This window comes from Dunckerocampus dactyliophorus, chromosome 5 (genome assembly GCF_027744805.1).
Source record: "Dunckerocampus dactyliophorus isolate RoL2022-P2 chromosome 5, RoL_Ddac_1.1, whole genome shotgun sequence".
Taxonomy (NCBI): domain Eukaryota; kingdom Metazoa; phylum Chordata; class Actinopteri; order Syngnathiformes; family Syngnathidae; genus Dunckerocampus; species Dunckerocampus dactyliophorus.
The window spans coordinates 23737137-23761813 of NC_072823.1; the positions used below are offsets into that span (position 1 = coordinate 23737137).

At 41.5% G+C, this 24677-nt stretch overlaps 3 protein-coding genes across 19 annotated transcripts in view; 2 read left to right on the forward strand and 1 right to left on the reverse strand.

The window, feature by feature from the left end:
* lrrk2 (leucine-rich repeat kinase 2) overlaps positions 1-1654 on the reverse strand; it is a 38986-nt gene extending 37332 nt beyond the window's left edge. For all 6 annotated transcript variants that reach the window (XM_054776261.1, XM_054776259.1, XM_054776265.1 and 3 more), the window contains exon 1: positions 249-1654. In XM_054776261.1, the coding sequence (XP_054632236.1) occupies positions 249-384 (136 nt within the window). In that variant the 5' untranslated portion in view covers positions 385-1654. The remainder of the gene's footprint in view (positions 1-248) is intronic.
* On the forward strand, positions 568-17247 carry LOC129181283 (proton myo-inositol cotransporter-like). 7 transcript variants are annotated; one of them, XM_054776267.1, is made up of 12 exons: positions 568-713; positions 2299-2803; positions 4894-5053; positions 8208-8416; positions 8491-8599; positions 8670-8833; positions 10709-10823; positions 12268-12393; positions 12486-12604; positions 14472-14624; positions 14705-14877; positions 16226-17247. In XM_054776267.1, exons 2-12 carry the CDS (start codon positions 2323-2325, stop codon positions 16385-16387), a joined length of 1971 nt encoding a protein of 656 aa, XP_054632242.1. In that variant the 5' UTR covers positions 568-713; positions 2299-2322; the 3' UTR covers positions 16388-17247. The 7 variants fall into 7 exon arrangements, with proteins under 7 accessions (XP_054632242.1, XP_054632244.1, XP_054632243.1 ...); XM_054776269.1 differs by having other exon boundaries at positions 573-713; positions 2331-2803; XM_054776268.1 differs by lacking the exon at positions 568-713 and adding an exon at positions 1896-2024 and having other exon boundaries at positions 2168-2803.
* Positions 17248-17785: 538 nt separating this feature from the next.
* The window catches only part of kif21a (kinesin family member 21A), a 45240-nt gene continuing 38348 nt past the window's right edge, over positions 17786-24677 (forward strand). For 4 of the 6 annotated variants that reach the window (XM_054776080.1, XM_054776082.1, XM_054776085.1 and 1 more), the window contains exon 1: positions 17787-18126. In XM_054776080.1, the coding sequence (XP_054632055.1) occupies positions 18083-18126 (44 nt within the window). In that variant the 5' untranslated portion in view covers positions 17787-18082. Of the gene's footprint in view, positions 18127-24677 lie in introns of all 6 variants that reach the window. The other 2 variants (XM_054776079.1, XM_054776084.1) reach the window with 1 other exon arrangement.

Here is a 24677-nt window from a genome sequence, read left to right on the forward strand (position 1 = left end):
GATATCTTTAGTTAAGTGGGAGTTGGACAACTAACTAGTAAAAGTAGTTGGACATTTCACTGACCACTGAAATAATAAACCATCAAGTACCAGTTGGACATTTGATAAAACACATAATGAGTAATTGGTCAATTGGGGAGTGTGTTGGCCTCTCCTGGTTAAGGGCATATGGAAATTTAATATGCTAGGTTAGTCATAGTTGGACATTATGGTCAACGTGATGCACATACAGCCAGAGTGTGACCTACCATGGTCGGTGTGCGCTAGGAAGAGGAGATCCTGAATGATCTGGATCAGAGTACACAGTTGTCTGTCCTCCTGGGGACTCTTGAGCCTCACCAGAAGCCTCCTCAGCCTTTCCTCCAGCTCCTCTGTGTTGTCCATCTTTCCGCCGAGGTCAGATCATGCCAGCCGTGAGAGGCTCCGGGGGCAACCGTGAGGGATCACCACACAGGAGGTTCCTAGTCGCGGCATAGACGCACATGTCTCAGCAGTAAGACACTGAGACAACTTTCTCTATGGTTCCTCTTTTGTCTTTCGCGTAGTCACTGCGGAATCCACTGTGACAGACAGGCGTGCTCCTGCCTCCCACGATCACATCATATGACTGCAGACAGGAAGAGGACTCAAACTTCCCGTTTGGCTAGAAAACACAAGGACTCGACTCTCCGCTAAGAAGCCGTCTCTTTGTCCATCGCCCTTGATTGAACTCGGTAAGTTGACTGTTTGGTGGACATAATGCGTGTTTTATTGAGTATGAGTTAATGTGAGAGGCTGTTAAAAGCTGTCATGTGAACTGCCCCCCCCCCCTTCGGTGTCTGGTGGCAGCTGATCTGCAAACAATCAGGATTGACCGCAGTGCCGAACTGCACTCGAAAAGTCCACTATTTTTTTTCGCTAGCGACTGGACGAACACTTCCTGCAGATCTAGCGAGCGGTCAAAACTCCAGTCACAACATTTACATTGTCCGTTTAATTCGGCGTATCTTATTTTACAAAATTATTATAAAAATCGGGTATTATTTCCTTATTTCATCAGTCTCCTCGTTTCGTGGCCTCGTTTCGACTCGTTCGATTTTTCGACATATACAAGTATTAACTCTATCAAAGACAATCAATAAGCTTATAACAATACCACAGACTGTCAACAAGTTCGTTTCTGCGTGGCCTAAGATATGCTCGGGTATTACATTCGTTTTAACGGAAAAATGAATACGATTTTACATTCCAGTCACTAAATAAAACAGTTGTGAACATTCAAGTGTTAATTTAAATACTGTATAATCACAAATTTTGTGATGTCAAGTCGCCAAACGAGTCCAACAAGTTGTCTGCTAAGGCTTCAAGGAGGCATTGGCCGTCTGGAATTAAACTTTTCCTTCACCCAGGCGATTCGGTGAAACACATATATTAAAGAGTATTTTATATTTTAAAAAGTAGTATATTTGAGCGTTTTAGCATTTAAAAAGTTTGAATAGTCCTACATGACGCGAAAGAGCCCCTACGTACAAGACGTAACAGCTGAATAGACTTCAGCCTACATAAACTACAACTACACATTGGACATGGCGAATGTAGGTACATAAATAGAAATAAATCGAATTGCCTGTGAGAGCACCAGATGATTTTCTTAAAAAAAAAAAAAAAAGTTCATTTCACGTGTACTGATTTCGACGCGTACATATGACGTCACTATGTAGAGGTGGGGCTTAAATTCTGGGTGCGGGCGGACCGATGGGGGGAGAGAGAGAGAGAGAGAGAGAGAGAGAGAGAGAGAGAGAGAGAGAGAGAGAGAGAGAGAGAGAGAGAGAGAGAGAGAGAGAGAGAGAGAGAGAGAGAGAGAGAGAGAGAGAGAGAGAGAGAGAGAGAGAGAGAGAGAGAGAGAGAGAGGTCGTGTGATGACGTCACATAAACATGGCGGCAGAGGAGTCAGAGTCGTTGGTAGCTTAGTGGTAAACAAATCATCAAAAGCCCGTCCGAGGTGGCTCGCCAGGCAACTTTTTCACACTGGAGGCGACGCCCGAGTGAGTTTTATTGTGGTGAAAGAGGAGAACGATCCGTTAACTTAAATTAGCAAGTTAGCTCGTACAAATTTGCAAGCCTATTGTCAAAAACTGCTCGAAACAAATGTCAGCCTGTCAAGTGAAATGTTGTTAATGCTGTTTAGAGTGCAACATGATCCTCTCCTGTCGAGTTTCAACTTTGTTTGGGGCCATTTGACACCTACACAGACTTGACACCTCCCCACTGAGAGCAAAGGAAAAGTTCTACTCTCAAGTCCATTTGTGTTCTTCTCAGCTTGACCCCTCCTTTCCACTTCCCATGTTCAGCGGACAGGATGAGCACAGCTTGAAGCACATGAGGAGCATCGTGATCATGGGCAGTAAGAATCACAAAGCGGCAGAGGATGATGGAGAGCGCCGTCTCATCGGGTCCCCATCAGGAGGTGCTGCCTCCACTGGGGGGGACCCCCCCACACAGCCCTTCGTCTACGTGCTGGCCTTCTTCTCGGCCCTGGGAGGGTTCCTCTTTGGTTACGATACCGGGGTGGTGTCGGGGGCCATGCTGCTCCTGAAGAGGGAAATGAACTTGAACACCCTTTGGCAGGAGCTGGTGGTCTCCAGCACTGTGGGAGCAGCTGCCATCTCTAGCCTGAGCGGAGGCTTCCTGAACGGGCTGATGGGGCGCAGGTACTGCACTCTGGTGGCCAGCTCCATCTTCACCATTGGCGGATTAATCCTGACGTTTGCTCCAGACAAGGAGGTCCTTCTCGTGGGCAGAATTATCATTGGGTTTGGAATTGGTAAGTTTGTGTTGGTTAAAGTAGGGCTGCACGATTCTGCAAAAAATGAATCTGAATCATAATTTTCATGATTAGAATTGATATTGCGATTCTCTGGACAGACTTTTTCACACGCACACACGCTCAGGGCCCTGTGCTTTCATTTTAAATAAAGTATTTTATTATTATCATTATTAGACACCTCATTGTCTTGTTCTTCTTTAAAGAAACTCCCAATAGTGTTTCTGCCGTTCTTCATGGCACATTCCAGAAGGACAGTTGGCAATAAACTGGTCAACTTTTTTTTTTCTTAAGTCAAAAACATGGCACAAGCATGATCTGACGTCACGTCCTGTGAGAACAGACGGACTGAAAAGAGCTCTGCACTGATTAAAAATGTTTCGAACAATTTCTGCACTTTTCCCGACTACAGATCTTGACTAGTTACAGCTGTGTTTGCTGACACTACTGGCTTGAATACCGTCTGCTGGGAACAACTAACTTGTAGAAAAAAACGAGCAAGACAAGCTAATAATCACTAATGTCTAAAATTCAAACCTAAACGTAGAAAGAAAAAGGGCTTCTGCCGCAGAGAATGCAGAGGAAGAGGACTTCGAAGAGAGCCAGGAAGCAGGTAGTCAAGTACTAATTTAGTTGAACAACATGGGAGACAGCTTGAACGACAGGTACAACAACATGGGAGGCAGGGAGATAAACATCACGATGACACAAAGTACTTAGGATCATTGAGGAAATGAAAACTGATACCTTATCGATTTGTAGACAAATAGATGGGCTGGAAGAAATGGCCGTGGATGCCTTAGAGACTAAAAATAATGAAAAGGGATCGCATGATATTGCAATTGATGGAACGGTTAATGCACATGAACAGTGTGATTGTGACTGGGCTCCACATTCCTCACAGGTCTTATGCCAGGGCAGCTGATAACAGGAGGAGGAGAACAGGATGATGTTGCTTAAACAGAGCAACAGGTGGCCAACTTTCTACAATAAAAGTGGGTGGATGTGGATGTCATCAACATTGATACATGCATTTCAATGTCTGGCAGAAATAACACCACCACACCTGTCAACGTTCAACAAGCCAACAGGGTGGCATAGCTGAGGCAGAGAACCAAGATGAAATGTCTAATGAATGTCTGGCAAGAAAGCACGTGACTTAAGGAAGCAGGGAAAAATTCAAGGCACTTTGAGCACCAACTGCAAAATCTAGGATATCAGTCCGTAATCAGCCAAAAAAAAGAAATTAAAAATTCTAATCAAATAAAATCAGCCTGTATCTAAAATCTCCGATATTGGCTCTCCGATACAAGCAGTCCATTCCAGACTCCTGAGCATGCACAGCCAACGTGATCACAACAGCATGTGCTAGTGTGTCTAGCAAGGAGTAGGAGTGATGAGACAATGCAGCTGAGTGCAAGACTTGTCATGCACAAGTTTGCCGTGGTGGTACAGAAATGGAGAAGTTTAATACGACCGATCTCATCATGCATTTGAAGAAGGATTTTTGCAACACCATGACTTCCCGAAACATTTTCAAAGTAATGAGAATGTTAGAGTAATATTGGGTTTAAACGCTTCATTGAGCACCTTGAGCCTTGCTACATTATGCCTATTGTGGATTTAACTATACACCACATGCATCATAAGTACTGTAAATGGGCCAGTTTTTCTTATACCGACAGTTGCTGACTATTATTCTGTTTGAGTAATACCACTTGATCAAGACTTTTCTAACCTTCCATGTACTAAACAAGTAATAAACATATGTATGATCTGTGCTAATATCAGCTCGATATCGGCCGATATTCAGATCAGAAGTGAAAAAGTTGCATTGGGATACTCCTAGACAACTCAAAAACACTAAAAGATATATTAAATATTGATACTAAAAGAATGTAAAAGTCTATATAAACAATATTTGTTTACTAACTGTATCAGATATATAGGCCAATATCCGTGGCCAATTCCCCACCTCTTCACAAAGTATTGTGGCGAGTGGTCAAGTAGTTCCGGCATAGGTCTGCAAACGAACCAACAAACCATATTTTGAAATTATGAATTAATATCAGTTTCATTCCGTCCCCCAGGCATCGCCTCGATGACCCTGCCCGTGTACATTGCTGAGGTTTCGCCACCTCACATGCGAGGTCAGCTCGTCACCATCATCACCGTCCTCATCACGGCCGGCCAGTTTAGCGCAAGCGTGGTTGACGGCGCTTTCAGCTACATGAAACACGACGGCTGGAGGTACATGACACCTTGTCTTTGTCCTTTCACTCTGTCGATTTGGCAGGCCTTGTCTTTTACAAGTCTGCATATCCTGCAGTTGTCATGCATCAGCATTTGCCCTGCTTTTGTCAGCGCTTTAATGTCACTGAGTGCATTTTGTTGGTCTAATGATTACATCAATGAACTAAACGAGTCTTTGTTCCGAAATGTTAAACCCAGAGGCTCCAATGTTTTTCAGTTTCACATCCTTCTCCAGAAATTATGTGCTTCTCATTTTTACAGAATTATAGCATTTCTTTATTGTATAGACCAGGGTTCACAAAGATTCTAATACAGTAGTACCTCGCATAACGTAAACCTCCTTTTACGTAAATTCCACTGAACGTAAAGAATTTATGTAAAGTTTTTGCATTGTATTACGGAAGAAATTCCATATAAGGCTTTTTTTTTTCAGTCAACTTTATTAATGCCTCAAGTCGGTGCAAGTTCAGACTAACACTTGGCGACGCCTTCTGAAGCTTCACGCTCTCATTGGCTGATTTTCGGGGCACCGCCTCCGCTCTCATCTCATTGGCTGATTATCGGGGCACCGCCTACGCTCTCATCTCATTGGCTGATTATCGGGGGATTATCTCATTGGCTGACTTATACAGCCACGTACGTGAGTTTGTGTGAGAGCCGGGCTTCTCCCTTCAACCTCCTTCCTCTTCGTAGTCGCGGATGGAATGTTACTCTACTATGTTTATGCTAACGTTTTCTTATATTTTCCCACCATATTTGGTGGACTTTGAATATTTTGAAGTGCCAAAGGGGTGAATTTGGGAAGATCTTGGAACGGATTAGGCTATTTACATGTATTTTACGCTTCGTATAACATAAAAACCGTATAACATAAAGGTTCTCGGAACAGATTATTTACGTTGTAGGGGCGTCTACTGTACATACACACCAGTCAGTGGAAAAAATACCTTTATTGTTAATCACCTGTTCAAAAAGTTAACTTCATAATTCTAGGTCATGGTGGTCTCTTGTCTTGAGGATGTTCTGAGTCTTCACACGTCTTCAAGAAAAAGGCCATCAGTTAGCACAATGCAGTCGATAGGTTAAGTTCTCCAGGCATTATACAAACAAAATGCTGGGTATCATAGCAAGAGCAGAGGAGCAGGATTTGTTACAACATGCTTCAACTGCTCCAATGTGTTTCCCATAGGATAATAACACAACTTCAAGTCAATGCTGGTATCCAGGAGGCTACACATTTTTTGAACCGACTTGTTTCATCCATGACATCCTGTTATGTTCCAATTGAATGAGTCCTTTATCCTGACTCACTCTTTCACAAATGATTGTAAAGGCATGCTTGATTGACACACAAGAATTCAACACATCAAGAAGTGGTGTGCCCAATACTTTTCTGCATATAGCATTATGGCTAATTGAACAAAGTGCGAATTAAACGTCTTGACTAGCAAACATGTTTTAAGATCGCATTGCCTGCAGCAGCAGCTGTCACTCAGCGTCATGTGTTGTTTGGTGACATTCACTTTGCATGTAGCCTCTGCTCTAAAACCTCCTTCAAATACACACTGAAGTGACTTTATCAGAGGTTACGTTAGCCAACATATAAAGAATTTTAGTCAACATGAATTTATTGGAACATACTGTCTAAGGCAGGGGGATCCAAATGCATACATAACAAATAAAGGAAAATTAAGCTATATGAATAAAACATCCACATCTTAGCTTTTGTGTTATAGATACAGGAGGTCCTCAGTTTATGTACGAGTTCTGTTCCTACAATGGCGTAAGTCGAGTTTTAGTTGGAACTTATACCAAAAATATACCAAAATGAACACCTATGCCACTCACACCGTACACAGAACATATGACATATGAAATTAATGATATATGAAATACAATAATAAGATTAAATACAATAATGAAATGAAACTAATAAAAAAAAAACAAAAAAAACTTTTATCTCTGTGATTGTCTTGCACACTGGAAGGGGCATTGCAAGGGGGAGAGAGACGGACTTTTTGGGAGGAGGAAGTCTCAATAAAGAGACCACTAAGCTGTTTAGCTATAATTGTTGGAGCTTATCCCTCATGATGGCCGCGACGGTTGAGAGAGAGGTTTAGACCAAGAATGTAGCCAATGTTGGTTGGCATTTCTCCACTTTCTGAGCATTTTGCAATGTCTAATTTTACTTCACTTTTCACTTTCACTTTCCTTGTCTTTGATGCACTGAATTCAGAAGAGTCTGCCTCACGCATAATTGGACATAGTGAAGGGAAAAAAAGTGAAATATAAAGAACATGCGTGGCGTTTTCTTTCCTAAATATAGCGACACCAGACTATGTATTCTTCCACCAGGTAAGAGTAACTATTTGTCTTTATCCATCCATTTTCTATGACGCTTCTCCTCATTAGTGTCGCGGGCGGGGGCATGCTGGAGCCTATGTTTTTGGAATGTGGGAGGAAAACCCACGCACGCACTGGGAGAACATGCAAACTCCACACGAAGAATCAAACCCAGGTCTTCCCGATCTCCAAACTGTTACTGTGTGGCCAACATGCTAACCACTAGACCACCGTGTGGGGCCTATATTTGTCTTTATGTATAATATTAATAATTTATGGGTGTGTTGTGACCACGAAATGTCGTAAAATGGGGACCGCTTGTATCTAATAATAGATGTTATCATAATTAATTAATTTTATTTTATTTCTATAAAAATAACAAGCTGCATGCCCAAAGGGCCCCTTGCTTCACTTTGGAGACCCCTGGTCTAAAGGATTTTAGCACAGCCAATCAGTTCCATTTTTATACATAGTTTTTCAGAAACCAGCTTTTCATTTCAATTCTATAGTCTCATCCCACAAGGGCGGTGTCTTCACACCACATGTCAACTTAACACTTGCTGGGTACACACTCTAAACCTCCAAAGCTGAATGCCCCTGAGGGCATCCAGATTCAGATTTGTACCAAAACTTCAGATCAAAGCAGTAAGACTCCAGCGTCACCATACGTGTGCTCACTCCTTTGCCAAGTTTCCATTTCCTACTGTTAACACTGTTTTACTTCTTTTTCCACTTGTAAGAATGTTAAAATTAAAACATTGTCTGTACATCAAAGTATTCTTCTTGTTCTGCTTCATGGTTACCTCAGGTACATGTTGGGTCTGTCAGTGCTGCCGGCCATACTGCAGTTTGTGGGCTTCCTCTTCCTTCCCGAGAGCCCCCGCTGGCTCATCCAGAAGGGCAGACACGAGGAGGCCCGCCGGGTCCTGGGCCGGATCAGAGGCTGCCAGGATGTGGACGAGGAGTATGACTTCATCAAAACCAGCATCGAGGAGGAGGAGAAGGGCTCTAGAGGAGGTGAAGACTCCCAGATGAGTGATGACGGCACTCACCACGTGGTGTCTTTGTGTGAACATGAGTTTGTTTTTCAGGGGGTCTAATCATCTTTCACATGCTCAGCCACGGGCCCACCCGCAGGGCTTTGATCGTGGGCTGCGGCCTTCAGATGTTCCAGCAGTTGACAGGGATCAACACAGTCATGTAGGTGCTCTCCTTTCCTGACGGCTCTCGGGTTTCCAGCACTTTTCATGTGCGCTTGACCCTCCTCTAGGTACTACAGTGCCACCATTCTCCAGATGTCCGGTGTGCGGGATGAAAGGCAGGCTATTTGGTTGTCCGCTGTAACCTCTGGGACCAACTTTGTATGCACCTCGCTCAGCATCTGGCTGGTGGACAGAGTTGGACGCAGGAAGCTGACGCTGGCCAGCCTCACAGGTCTGTTGTCACTTTTTTTCTGCATTTACAGTATAGGTTTTCATCTTTGCATTTATTTTTGCATTTAGCAAAACTGTAGCGTAGCAGGCTGATTGTCAGGTAAAGTTAAACTAGCTACTGGCAGTATGTTGGCACCTTTATTGAAACGTGCGTGAAAATGTTTCTATTGTGTATTGTCTGTCACATCTGAAACTGAAACTGGCTGAGCAGGTTTTGAGCAAGTCTGCAAACTATCAAACAAAAAAACTTCCTGGGTGGAGGTTTTCAAGCTCAAGTACCTCCAGTTAGTACGTAGCGGAGGAATGCATTTAAAGTAACACAAGCGTTTATGCATCTTTTTGTGATACAAAGCAGCTTGTAGACTTTACATTGCCATGTTTCCTGGGGCGAAGGTGGTGCTGCTCAGCATTTTAACCACTGTTAAGGCAATTTTGCCTTGCCTTAGGAACACACCAAATAAATTTTCCATTAACCAGACTTTGATGCGTCAAACAAAATGATTAAATCCTTTTTGTATAGCAGTTTTGCGTACAGTATAAGGTGTATATTTGTTATACTCCTGTGAGTTCAGGGGTATCAAACTTGTGCCATGGAGGGCCGAGACACTGCAGGTTTTCTTTCCAACCAGTCACTAAGGCAGGTGATTTTAATGATCAACACCTTCAGTTTGAGGGAAGGAGCTCATCAATTAAATCACCTGCTAAAGAAACTGGTTGGAGAGAAAACCTGCAGCCCTCCAGGGCACGAGTTTGACACCCCTGAACTAGTTGATAAATATCAAAGCATTCGACTTGAATACAAATGCAATGAAGTTTCTTTTTACAGTACACTTCACAAAAGTACACAAGAGTGCACTTTCACAAAAGACGTTTACTTTTGACAAGTAGTATACTTTGTTGTCTGCCTCAATGTTGGTGTAAACTATTTTTTATCTTTGACACCCTTATTTTGTTAACACAATTAACACCCAATCGTTCTTATTTTGAAGGCCGAAGTGTGTCGTGTGGGTTGAGAATGTCCCTAGACTGTTGTGAACAGAGACCTACTGTGCAAGTTAGGGCTGGGCGATATAACAATATTTTTAAAATATTGATATTTCTTGCAGGCTGATTAAGATTGAAGATTATTATTTCACTATTTCTAAATTTATTTCAAAAAGAGAATGGACTGTGTTATTTCAGCTGATTTTTTACCATAAGATTTTTTTACATTTTAATAAAACAAATTTGCACGCACGGGAAAAAAATATCAGGATATATATCGTATATCGATATTCAACCTAAATATATCGGGATATGACTTTTAGTCCATATCTCCCAGCCCTAGTGCAAGTAAATAAACTTGCCTAGCTGTAGCGCTCATCCTTTCCACAGAACTTCCACATCAGCTAGCAACCTGAAACCCTTGGTTAGATTGGCGTGAGACAGACATCATTTATTGTTGGACTTTCCTGATTCTGACTGCTTGGAGGAAGTCAGACGTAGCACATCATAGACGAGTACGCTGTTACTTCTAAACCATGAATGTGTGAATATTTATCATGTTGATTGTGCACCCTCCTTTGCATGATATCATTGTATTGCAAATGTTGCACTGAGCCGACTGCTCTTTTTTTTTGTTATGAAGTTAAGCTAAATTTTTTAGCCGCTTCTTCTTTGCTGGTGCGCACCAGCCTCTTCTTCATTGGTTTTCATGGTTATTTCTTCCGGTTGGCAAAGTGAACACGGAAACTAGGAATCAAGGTAAAAACATTTGAACAATCCCGGAAGAATCTGAATGTTACTCGCGGTTCTCGTCGATGTTCAAGGCTCAATTCCCAACTCTACCTGTGAGTGACATGACATGCTGTTGTTTATCTTATCTTCTGTCACTCAGGTACCACTTTGAGTCTCATCGTGTTGTCAGTTGGCTTCTTGCTGTCAGCACAGAACTCTCCAGCTGTGACACTCCAGCCGCTCGACTCCCACAACTCATCCTGCACATTATACGGGTGAAAAGACTAACCACTAGGGGTGTAACGGTACAACATAATCACGGTTGGGTGCGTACTTCAGTTTTAAGGTCACAGTTGGGTTAATTTTGAGTATAATAATTTTGTTAAAGGCAAAATGTAAAACTGCTCAGCTTTAATGATTTTAAAAATGAAACAGCAAACCTCTGGCAGGAAATTGTCGTCTTTAAAATGATTAAAAAAAACAAGAAGATATAGCATACAGAAAAATGTAAGGATGCAGGAGGCCACTGATGCATTTCAGGGTTTCACTGCATGTAATTGATCATGACAACCCGCCACTACAAAATAAAACCTGCAACACATTAAAAATGATTTTTTTTTTTACTTTAAAGCAATGTAAAGAAATATATTGTAAGAATGGATATAATGTATATGCTATATTGATACATATATAGCTTATTATTTATGCACATATTGACCACAATTAGTTTGACAACAATTTAAAAGATCATACAAATGTTTCACTGCACTTTATTTTGATAAACATGCACTGGAATTGCTTGTCATGTGTGACCAGAAAAAAGTATGCGTCTTATGTTGATGTTCACTTTGTTCCTTATTATCGTGCAAAAAAAAAAATAGTCCATGAAATGTGTAGTCAGTTGACGACAGCTGGTCACATGCAAAGCCACTCTATGCCAGTGTGTGTGATCGCTCACGTTTCAATCTCATTCTGACTTTCTGGTGTCTGCTGGTTGTAGAAAAATGTTATATCGATAAGTTAATAAATAAATAAGTCATAAAAATAGTTATTTGTCATAATAAAAAAAATTTGTAGACGCAGCAGCGGCATGACACAGCGGTGGCAGTCCCATGCAGCCTACCACCACAGCTTCAGAAAATCCTAGGGGAAACCCTATCTAATAGTATATCTCATTAATAATGAATTCCATCAATCCATTTTCTATACCGCTTCTCCTCAATAGGGTCGTGGGGGTATGCTGGAGCCTATCTCAGCTGACTTCAGGCGAGAAGCGGGGTATACCCTGGACTGGTCGCCAGCCAATCGATCACAGGGCACATATAGACAAACAACCATTCACACTCACATTCATACCTATGGACAATTTAGAGTCGCCAATTAACCTAACATGCATGTTTTTGGAATGTGGGAGGAAACCGGAGTACCCGAGGAAACCCCACGCACGCATGGGGAGAACATGCAAACTCCACACAGAAATGCCCAAGGAGAGAATCGAACCCAGGTCTTCCCGATCTCCAGACTGTGACTGTGTGGCCAACCTGCTAACCACTAGACCACCGTGCGGCCTAATAATGAATTCATTTTTATGATTTTTTTTTTTGTACCTAAAAAGCCATCAAGAATACATGTACCGTTCCACCCTGACTAAACACCCTTTTATTAATTTATCTGTGGTCATACATGTATCCAGTATGCTCATGCCTCTTTTCCCTGCAGGTCCTGCTCAGACTGCATGTTGAACCCTGCTTGTGGATTTTGCTATCGTGAGAACAGCAGCAGCATATTTGACTCCACCTGCCTACCCGTCAATCAAAAGTCCACTGACCACTCAGCATGGGGACAGTCAGTTATTAACTTCTTGTTTGTGTCAATGAGGAGGCAGAGGCGATCCAGTAAGATCCCGATCTTCATTTCTCGCAATATCCATCATGCAGGTGTGCCAACCAGACCGAGGGGCCAGAGAGTCCATTCTGGGCATACAACTTCTGTCCCACTTCCTACTCCTGGGTCGTCCTTTTGGGCCTCCTCCTCTACCTGACTTCTTTTGCTCCAGGTATGAAAGAACTCACGCTTTTATTTCTGTTATTCAGCCATTCCTTCCAACTTTGTGGGAAGTTGACACATTCCTGGTCATTATTTATTGGCCCTTGGCGTATTGTAAAAAGTAGATGCGCGATATTGGCTTTTATTTTACAGATAGCCGATATTGTCCAACACTTCATTACCAATATCGATATAGGCAGGAGTGCTTCCCTCAAACTATAATGTGTAGTGAACACATTATGCTTCTTTTACTGTGATGCCACTGGATGCATTTCACAAGCAAACACTGTAATATACATAACAGGTTATTGCTGGATTACAATCATGTGATATAGAGGCCGCTTCACTTCTGGTCTGACGCTTGGGGGCAGATTAATGCAAATTATGGTGAATGGCGTTGAAGTTACATGCATAAAGACATGTAATAGTTGAAAACAAGGTGATCAAACAGCGGCGAAAGCTTATCTTCTGCGTCAGACATGTACATCTTGTGTTTTTACTCCAAATCAGTCTGCATGAATACACTTGTGTCTGTCATTGTTGTACTGCACTGTTTTCCCATGGGGGTGTAGCGAATAAGTAATTTGTTCGCACATATCGCAAACCTGTTATGTTGCTTCCCAGTAGTCTGTAGTTGACATGGGCGGTCCATATCTACTACTAGATTGTATCACACTGCTAGAACACTGGGTTATATCAAAAATATTTGTTTTAAAGGGTTAGGGTTAGGCGAAGGTGTGTGGTCTCGTAGTCTAGTGTTAATGACGAGAGCAACTTTATTACTTTGATTCACAGTTCGGATCAGAATCAGCCTTTACTTGCCACGTATACAGAGGTACAAGCGTAATTGTGCAATCATCCGTCCATACATATACAACATACTATACAACAAGACGGGGGGGTTGACAGGACAGGATGCCTGGGCAATGGAGGAGGGAGGGGAACAACAGGAGAGGGGAGGGGAAAAAAAAGACAATTCCAAACTAAGCTCCTATGTACAGTGTGGGACTGTCAGAAAACCTCAGCATATATAGGCACAAATAAGCACATTTTTACAACATGAACACAAGATTTGCACCAGAAAACAGGGCAAAGGGGAGTTAAGGTGATCCCAGCAGCCAGCCACAGCTAATGCTACGGCTACGGCTGGTGCAGACTGTTCTTAGCCTCTTCAGTATGTTACTTTTCCATCTGCTTTTCTTGAAACAGAGCAGGCTTTGTAATCACAGCAGTATATTTATGGTGTTTACTGAATAATTGGGCACTTCTACAGTTGGAGTATTTTAACAACCGGAATGAGGAAATTATAAATTTATAGTTTTATGTTGTGAGGCAAGTCTTTCTGCATTCCCACTTTCATGGCTATTTGAGTTCCAGCAATATTTTAACTTTGGTTGTAGTATAAATTTGGATTGTTGTCAGTCAAACTGGAGCATCTTCAGACTCTGAGGAGATCTTTTCATATGTTCAAAGATACCATTTTTATCCCACATGATGGTCACAACAGAGCGGTTTACATCAAGAATGCAGCCAATGTTAGTTGGCATGTCTCCATTTTTTGAGCATTTTACAATGTTAAATTTCACAAAGAGTCTGCCTCACGCTTAAGAGACATAATGAAGGGAAAATGTTAACTAAAAAGAACAGAAGTGACATCTTTCGTCAGTGTGGCGAAGTGCGACTGAATTCTTACGCCGCTGGCACATAACTAGTTATCTTTTTTTTTTTTGTAGCGTATTAAAAATGTATGGGAGTGTGTAACACAAGGACCGCCTCTATTGACCTACATTGGATTAGTTTTAGTATCTTTAAGGTACACAAAGTATAAGAAAAAGTAGTCGGTATAGTGTGTTCCATGTGTGTGTTTTGTGTGGTAGGAATGGGCCCCATGCCTTGGACCATCAACTCTGAGATCTACCCACTGTGGGCCCGCAGCACTGGCAATGCCTGCTCAGCCGGAGTCAACTGGATCTTCAATGTCCTCCTCTCGCTGACCTTCCTTCACATCGCAGAGCTTCTCACCTATCAAGGTGACACAAAATACAAAAATGGTTGCTCAAGGAGAGCAAGTCAGGAGCTTTGCGGTGACGTTCTAACTGTCCTCCTGCAGGCGTTTTCTTCCTCTACACGGGCTTCACGATGCTGGGCCTCCTCTTCCTCTTCTGTTGCCTCCGGGAGACACAAGGTCTGCAACTGGAGGACATTGAGAACCTGTTCATGGGTCCACTGTGCTCCTGCGGCACCTCCTCAAACCTCAACAATCAAAACATCCAGTACATCAGGGTAAAAGGCAGCAATTACCTCCCCTCTGACAACGATGCCTCCGACGTAGACTAGATTTTGGTTGGGGGATTCTGCTTTTCTAATCTCTTTTGTGGATTCCCTGTCTTTTTTTTGGGGGGGGGGTATTTGGGAAGCCTGCTAAAGCTGGGAGATAATGACCTGCTGCCCTCTAGTGGCGAGGAGCAAAAAAAAAAAATGAGCAAAGTTTGCACGAACTGATGATTATTCTTTTTTTTTTTCTTCCCCAAATAGCACCTTCCAGCTTAGGCAACTCTCTGATTACTTCCTTTGTGCCTCTTTCAGCTGGGAACTTAGGAACTCGGTACCATTCTCTTCCTGACTTTCTGTTTGACAAACTTATCGTTAGCCATCGTCAAGGTGGTGGCGCCACACAACAGGATACCCACTCCTCACAAAGTGATGCATCATAGTCCTCAGCCTTTAAATCACAAAACATCATAGTTTCGTCTCTTCTGTGTGATTGTTATTTTATATTTATACTGGCACATTCCAGCAACACAACCTCATATGCCAGCAGAGGATGCCCGTGTAATCGTGATCCAGTCACTGTAAATTTTTTTTCTATCCTAAGATAGGTTGCGTTTATCGCTGAAAACATATCTCATTCGCTCTACGTTGGTAATGTATAGCTATGTGATAATAAAGCATAAAATGTACAGAATACTACGGTAATACGTCATATATAGACAATGTAACATGGCAAGATGGCAATCGGAAGAGAGCGTCAACATCAAGTCAGCAGGAGGCTTTGGATATGGAGCAGCATAGTGATGTAGTGTACGGTGGCGGCCCGATGCAGCAGCATAGTTTTATTAGAGAGGCAAAAATTGACATTTTTATGGGTGTTTCAATTACTCACGTTTTTTTCACAAGTCGTGGGTGGTCTTACATAGTAACCCCCATGAATAGAAGGTGTCTACTGTGTTGTACCTTCGTGTGTGCTTTATTTCCATAGTGGCATACAGTCTTTAGCCACACTTCCACCGCCAGTCCAGTTCCGTTCAGGACACCACGGTACGGTCCACCAATCAAAGGACAGCAGTGTTTCTAACTTCGCCCTCACGCCAATAAGTGGGAACATACTGTTTACTTAGCTGACATTCACATTTTGTACAACGGGGAAAAGTACTGCACTCCATGGTGGTGGAAATGGGGCTTTTTCTTTCTTTTTTTAAAATTTTTTATTTTATATACATTCCTGAATCATTCTCGTGCTTGGTCATGGTTCACGTCTGTCTCGGCACTTTAATTTGTTTTGCTTATTTTTAATTATGATTAAGTACTGCTTTTAATACACCACATTGACTACAGTCAAAAATGTTTTTAGAAAATTCCGGAATTCATTCCAGCAGACTACGGCGCAATGGGCTCAGACAGCGGCATAGCCTATATAACTGTAAGTACAGCTGCTGGGGAAAGCAAAAAAAAACTAAACGGGATGCATGTACACTGGAGTTATACTTCCGCCCTGTATGCAGGATCACACTAAAGCAGATCTTGTACAAAGGTTTTAAAAATGGACCTCGGCGGAGGTAGAACGCAGTGGCAAAAGTTTATCTTCGCTTTTCTGTAAAGCTGCAGCTTTTGTAAATGTATCTTCTTTTTAATGGTAAATCTTCTTTATTTCCACAGCTCAGATAACAAGTGACCAACTAAATGTACTGAGCACCTTTCGACACAGGCTTCTCTTTGTATTTCCAGTCTGCTCTTGAGCAGCCGCAGTTGTACTAATCAACAGACTTTACTAATCAGCAGACTGATGTTCTTTAAATGAGTCATTTTTCTTTCAAATGTTGCAACAGCAAGTACTGTGCTAAAGTCCTACATGTTTTTTTTTAATCACTGTGTTTTAAATTGACAGTAAAACAGGAAATGCATAGAGGGTTCCATTGCATTTGAGGAGAGGCACGTCAAACTAAATACTAGCCACTTTTTCAATGTTTTGTGTGTGTGTTCTGGTTGTATTGGAATCAAAGACTGATAAATATTTATGCATGATATTTATTGTAGGATTGCTAAAACAAGTGCTACATGAATCGTTGGTGGCCTAAGACTTTTGTACAATGCTACAATATATTCTGGTAAGATTTATGATTGGTGTTTTTGAAAATTTATAGAAAAGGCTAATTATATTTATATAACTTTTCTATGTTATGTTATTTCAAATATAGTCATGTCTGTAGAGTTATTCACCTGGCAGCCTTTTTGAAGATTGCTTGATTACAAAACCAAAAGTGATGTTTTTTTTTTTTTCTTCATGTGTTTTTTAGAGAATTGAACTTGTAAAGTTCTGGTATTTTCCTTAAAGGAAAAAAAAAACTATATAAATAATAAAATGTTTGAACTTTCTGTGTGATTTTTAATGGAATTTTAATTCCTGCAATGTTTTATTCCTCCTCATGCTTGGCCATTCCCCTGTCACCACTATTTTGCATTTAGCTGATGATATCATCATACTTGCATATGCATCAATCAACACATTTTAACATAGTCCAAGCCAAACAGAGTGGGTACGGTGTACTTTCACACCAAAACATGTTGCAGCCACAGGGTGGCACCAGTGATTATAAGTAGTCTTAATAGCATTCAAACATGAACTCAAGTTTTTTGTTTTTTTTTGGGCGTGCTTGTGCATGTCTTTGAAAACACTTGTCAAGTTGAAGCAACTACTGGAACAATTGCAAAATACATCTAGTATACTTGTAGAAGCATTAGATTAAATAACTACACGTCACATATAATGTGCACAACATGTAATAAAGTGGTCATTTTCTGTTTTTCCTTCCTAAATGCATTAATGCTGCAACATTTTAAAAGGAAATGTGCGCTACCTCTGGTTATGACGTCACTCCACTCGGGCGTGGCGTAGTGATGCATTGCGGTTGCCTCCCCGGCGCTCCTGGACACGGCGCGTGCGTGCGCGGGAGTCACATTTGCGTGCATGCGCGTTCACGCGGTGATGGTATCTGCCTCGCGCTCGTGGATGCTGTGTTGGCGGTGCAGGTAGACGCGAGGCGTCACGTGCTCAGGATCACGTCGTCTTTCTAGGAGAAGAAACGTTTCTCCCGTGCGTGTTTGTGCTGACATGGCGGCGTCCGGGTGGCGCTAAGCGGCGGTTCCTCTGGGCCGACGCTGGCTTCGTTTGGTTTTCCTTTTTAAATCGAGGATTGCGTGAAGGAGAACCATGACGACTGGTCAGGATGAAAGTTCGGTCCGAGTGGCGCTGAGGTAAGTCCACTTTAATGTGTATCTGTGTGCGCGCGCGCCACCTGTGCTAGCAAGCACCTGCCTGGCAGGTCCAGCCGGGCCTGGTGGTTCTCCCTTGGAGGCCTCCAGCTGTGTCCTCACGGCCGGCTGTGTGGTGCAGGTGCTCATGGATGGATGGATGGATGGATGGATGGATGGATGTTGGTGATGATGTAACGGTCATGGTGAAACGTCGCCATCTGGTTGCATGTGGTTGGAGGCAGTTTCTTTGTTTGTTTGGACACCTCCTGGGCTTTTTTGGCCCACTTCCGGTTCGACTAGCTCGCCAGGTGATTTCAGTTACGCCCCCCCTGCACCAAATAATGTCACGATGACGCAGTTGTGTTGTACCCCTTTCTAATGACACTACAAAGAGTGCCATCACCATGTGGATGACCACAATATTTTCTCCACACTGACATATCTTTTTATTGCAACACTGGAAAATATTGAATATTGATTGATGCAGTCAATACAAAACAACAAAAAAAAACAGTTTATCAATCCATTTTCTATGCCGCTTATCCTCATTAGGCCCGCGGGGGTATGCTGGAGTCTATCCCAGCTGACTTCGGGTGAGAGGCGGGGTACACCCTGGACTGGTCGCCAACACAGCACAAATAGGCGATCATTCACATTCATACCTATGGACAATTTAGACTTGCCAATTAACCTAACATGCATATTTTTCGAATGTGGGAGGAAACAGGAGTACCCGGAGAAAACCCACGCACGTGTGGGGATAACATGGTAACTTCACACAGAGATGCCTAAGCGGAGATTCGAATCCAGGTCTTGCCGATCTCCTGTCTGTGTGGCCAACATGCTAACCACTCGGCCACCGTGCGGCCTAGTTTTAGGTATAATGTTTTCATATTTTAAGTAAATGGCACATTTTGTTAAAGATACACAAGTTGTTAAAGATATTTGGGCATAATCCCAATTCCACCTCGTAACCATTCCCCTTTGTTTTATCCCCCATACCCTTACCCATTAAAACCTGGGGCCAAGGGGAAGAAACCACGAAGAAATGAGACACCACATGATTCTCATTACATCCTCACCCTTCACTTCTTTCTGGCTTAAACTCGGCAGATGAGACAATGAAATTGTTCATGATAAATGTTTCTTACTATAAAGTATGGTGCATGCATTTTTACATTATTTCATCGTTATATTGCCTACCTCAGAACACCTTTTTTTTTTTAAATAAAAGGAACACACTTTTACAAACTGTGATAGTTATTGCCAAAAAACAAACAACTAATAAATAACAGCTTATAACCAGCACTGTAACAACATTTAGAAAAACAGACAATGTCTCAAATATGCATATTTAATAGGAATAATTTAACAAACTTTATTAACGTCAACAAATCTTACCAATCATTATTTCAAGGTTTAAAAACGTCCCCGTTTTGGCCTCTGTCTCCTCCTGTCATTGATGTTCTCTCTCAGAAAGTCCAGAATGGCATTTTTGTTACATTTTGCTTGTCTGGGATTGCAGCTTTTGAATGGTCCTGGAGTGTTGTGTGGCGTAGCAGAGGGCTGACTTCAGTTGGCTCAGCATCTCCTGCAGGAGTGACACATGCATGATTGATGGAGTACAACTATTAGCTCAATGTAAATACAATAATAATAATAGTAATAGTGTGCTGAAAACAAGTATAGCGTGACGGTTAAAAGAAATAAATATACAAGACAACGTTAGATTCCAAGAGTTGAATAAACTTTGATAATGTGGGGTGCTGTCCACATATGACCATGTTGTTTACCCTACATGTTTTATTTAGCTCACGTCCTGACCATCCATACTGTATGCTGAATACAATAAACATATCTCACCATGGGATTGTTGGTGGACTAGGGTGGCTATACTGTAATTCACAGCAAACAGACTTCACTACGATGTACTGTACATGAGTGATTAGATAGCTGATATGAAACGCAAACATCACAGTACACTTCAGTAATGTAGATTCCCCTCGCTAGCAAGCAATTTTAAAATACAAGATACAATTAATGGGCTAATGTGGTCGCGATATATCATCGTCTAATATTTATGAAATGCAGTGAAGTTAGATATTGGTGTTAGCCAGCTAGTTATAACTCAAGACAACCAACAATACAAAACATGGCAAATATTTACGTGGAGTAGCAAATGATTGAATATCTAATAAAACTTGACTGACGTTACTGTGAAAATCAATAATTATGCTTAATTATTTACATTTATATGCTTCTTTTGGTCTCCGCTCTGCCAATTTGTCAGCGGGAGTGCTGAATCCGAGGAAACTCCTCCTACCCCTTTGTTTCAAGTCTAGTCTGTGACCACAGACTGTATTTGGTTTCTAGGGCTGTACACCCCTTTCGAACTTACCCCTCGATTTAAGGAACTGGGACATCACTTGATTCTCATGAAGGCGTGAAAACTAGGGCTAAGGGCTAAGATAAAGGGTTAAGGGGTGGAATTGGGATTCAGCCTTAGTTCGTAAGCTGACTCTGAAGTGAATATTGTGTAGCTGTTTGCCCTTCAGTATGTTGCAAAAAGATCCCTTTGTTGAGCACATAACTAAGCCCCGCTTCTTTATAGTACCTCTCAATTTTATCTCCTTGCTGTCACTTTTTAACTTGTGGTCTTTTTCTTCTCCTCCAAGGATGCAATTTTCTGTGAGAATGTGGGAAGCTCTCCTCCATTGTAAGGTTTTGTTTTGGTTCCTGGAACTAAAAGACAGCCAAGAAGAGACCTCAACCTCTGCAGTTAACGTACAATTAGACGTTGTGTCATACAGTATAAACGCCCCCGAAGGTCGTACAGTTAGGAATTTGACCAGCATTTTCAGAACTGACTTTCAACATATTACTAGGGGTGTAACTGTACGTCATAATGACCGTTCTGTGCGTGTCTCAGTTTTAAGGTCAGTGGTTCATTTTGGGTACAGTAATGATTTTCAAAATGTAACATTAAAAAGCTGCTGGCAGGTAATTCTCCAATATGGCATACAAATATAGCATGCATACATACTGTACACGCAGCACATGCATAGTGCCCCACAATCTATGGGCGCCCCATTTTACACAAATGGGGATGTGCATCGTTGCTGTGGGGCATAGAGCACCAAGTCAGCCCGAGGCAGGAGAGGAAAAAAGATGAGTAATTTGACCTCTCACTTGTTGCTGAGGGTGTCCCGAACCGGTATTGATATTGGATAACGGGTTGATATCCCCAAAAAAACGACCTGCATGTAAATCTCCAATACAAGCAGTCGATTCCAGACTCCGCCACGCATGTGATCACAACAGTGTGTGCTAACAAAGTAGCAAGGAGCAGCAGTGATGTCGACCGTGTGGCAGCATCATATGTTAAAGTCCGAAAAAGACGTTGCAGCTGAGTGCAAAGTCATGCACAAGTTTCCCATGGTGACGTTTAATATAACCAACCTCATCGCGCATTTGAAGCAGCATCACAAAAAAGAGCATGAGGATTTTCAGAAGACCACAGCTCCCTCAGTCATCCAACACTGTTTGAAACATTTGCAAAGGATGAGAAATCCCCACGGGACGGCAAAAAGTCATTTGCTATTACCAGCCAGTGTCCGTTGGTGGTGAGTTGGGTTTAAACTAGGGCTGTCAAATGATTACAGTTTTTAATCAGATTAATCACGGTTTTCAAATGAATTAATCATGATTATCCACAATGTCACACTGTCTGAAATATGCCCATTTTTACTGTATTTTATGGAAAGAAAGATAAATGACAGGGCAGGATGTATTTGTATCTATTAACATTGCTAAATTAACTGAAAATTTAAATCAAGAGATGGCACACATTTGAAAATCGATTTACCTAACACCGTTTTCTTTAATAGCAGTATATTTGAATCAGACTTTAACTGTTATTATGAGCAATGAGGCGTTGTGTTGAAAGACACCACGTCATTTAACTTGAAATCACGTTTTGAGTGCATTTTCTGGGATTTCCGAGCATTCTTAAATGCAGCAAATTGTACTTCCGCATTAAGAGTTACAAAGTGAGTGATAAGAATATCCACTTATTGTTTCTCTTTGCGTTTCTATTTATTTAGACCACACATACACACATAATTAAGACGTTGTGATGTTCGGAGTGTCCATGAATGCATCTCGCGGTTTGTCTAGTGACAATTAGGCAGTATCGTTGCAATGATGAATGGACTAGAGAGGTGTTTGTTTGGAGTTGGAGTACATATATGGTGTTGGAATTGCACTGCTGTTGATGTGTTCAGGCCTGAATAAACTTATAAAAGAGCGTAGACTCTGTGGGGAGCTACACTGTGCCGCCATCTGACATCATAACAGAGAGCCGTGGCTTGCCATGATGCGTATGTGTTAATTACGCTAAAAAATGTAACGTAATTAAATTATTTACCGTTGTTAACACGCTATTTTTGACAGCCCTAGTTTAAACACTTAATTGAGCACCTCGAAACTCGCATGTGGATAAAGCTATATCCCAGATGCATAAAGAAGTAAATGGGTGAGTTTTTCTCATACCAATTATTGCTGACTAATGTTCTCTGTTTGAGTAATATAACTTGATCAAGACTTTTCAATCATCCCTCATTTATCGTGGTTAATTGGTTTCCAGACCCGACCGCAGTACAGGGCTCAATGTTAATAAATTGAGTATTTTTGTAGTTGGAGCATAGAAAACCCGTTAATGACTTTGTAAATACGGGTTTTAACGTTATTAGAGCCATGTAGACATGAAATATCACACCTATAGTCACCTTTATATTCCTATTATTCATTGTTTACAACACATTGCGCAACTCTTATGCTGTAGGAACTTGAGATTTCCACTAGCTAGCAAACTAGCGAGCTAACCAGTTAGCCTGGAATGTATTTCTTGTAAGATTAAGAAGGCACAAACTTACCACTTCCACACGGATGGGAGGAGATGTCGGAAATACTATGGCTGACTTCATGCAGTGGTAAGGTAATGTCTCAATAGTTTGTGACATTACTGCCACCTAGTGACCAGAATACTACATATCACTTGTATTTTAATATGTTTTGTCTAATAATAGACCATAGTCTACCACGAAACAGTGATCATACGTATATTAATTAATTAATTTTGGAAAAGTCGCAGTATACCAAGGGAGCAATAATCGAACCGCAATATTACAAGGGGCGACTTTACTCACTTGTCAGTCTCCGGTGATGTAGTGGTACAGTTGCTGCCTTTTAAGGCAGAGGGTGTGGGTTTGATCCTAGCCCCGGCTTCTTTTTTTAAATTCTGTTTGTCATTTTGCACTTAAAATAAGGTATTGATTGAACAATGTTTCCCATGTACTCGTGTTACTCCAAAATGCTTCTAACAAAATTCAGGTTAAAGTCAGTCTAAAAATAGCTTTTAATGGGCCAGTTAGTCCCTAAATATGTGGGGACCACAGCTGGGTCCCAATGTGATTTTTATTTATTTATTTTTTTTCTCCTTTTGAAATGGGGGCCACAATTCTTGGCAGGTCACCTGTTTGTGAAACATTCTTTTTGTAGTGATTTTGGAATGAATTCTCCTGCAGTTTGGCCAGGGGCGGCCCTGTGCCACTTTGTAACTTTTTGTGCATTAAAAATGTTTAAATCAATCCATTGTAGATTAAAACATTTTTAGCCTCGTGTTATGGATGCCAAAGCAAACTAGTGTATTATCTAATAATGTATCTCCTTAATATTGAATTATTGATTTTTTAACTATGCAGAGGGCAAATAAAAGAAAAAAACAAAAATAAAAAATAGCCCTGCACTTTGGACAACCCTGGTCTATACTCTATACAGCTTCTTCAGTTTCTTTTTAGGAAAGTGTAGCAATGCAAGTGCAACAGTAAGCCTTTGACGAATGTTAATGATTAATTTATCTTTTAATAAATGAAAGTTTTTTTTTGTTTGTTTTTATTGACTGAAGTGCGGCATGAATAGTTCCATCTTCTAGAAAGCACACTGCTTTCATCTTATCCTCTTGTCTTTGTCCGTTTACGTATTTCACTGGGAAGGCAAAGTGTTTCCAAACAGGAGATTTTAACAACGGAAGCGGGTTTTTTAGCTCTGGCTTCTCCTTGTCCCTACACTAGCCATGACTCCCGCTAGCTAAAGATTGGGCTGGACTGTATTTGTTTACCGAGTGGACATGAAACACACTTCCTGTGCAACACTTTTAATGTGTACTGTGTGAGAAATCGGTACCAAAATCGGCACAAAAAAAATCTGGTATGAATATACAGTATGTAGTGTTATACCCCTACACTTAGACTACACAGTGTTAGTTTTTAGGCATCGTCATAATACAGTACATAATAATACATGTGTTCTTTTCAGCTTTCTGACAGTAAATAGTTGAGCTTTTTTCTGCATACAAGCACCTCATGTTAAGAAGCGTTCCCAGCCTTTCTTTGTACTGCAAAAAACCCCCCCAAAAAACTCCCTGAGTCATTATCAGCATTATCAGCTGTTGTTCCTCGTCAGCTGACTTTAGGTCCGCTCATTAAGCCAAG

Coding starts and splice junctions, on each gene's coding strand:
- LOC129181283 (XM_054776267.1), top strand. CDS start 2,323: ATGTTCAGCGGACAGGATGAGCACAGCTTGAAGCACATGAGGAGCATC. Junction 8,600..8,669: donor ACAGGGATCAACACAGTCAT/GTAGGTGCTCTC, acceptor ACCCTCCTCTAG/GTACTACAGTGCCACCATTC. Junction 14,878..16,225: donor AAAACATCCAGTACATCAGG/GTAAAAGGCAGC, acceptor AAATGTTTTTAG/AAAATTCCGGAATTCATTCC.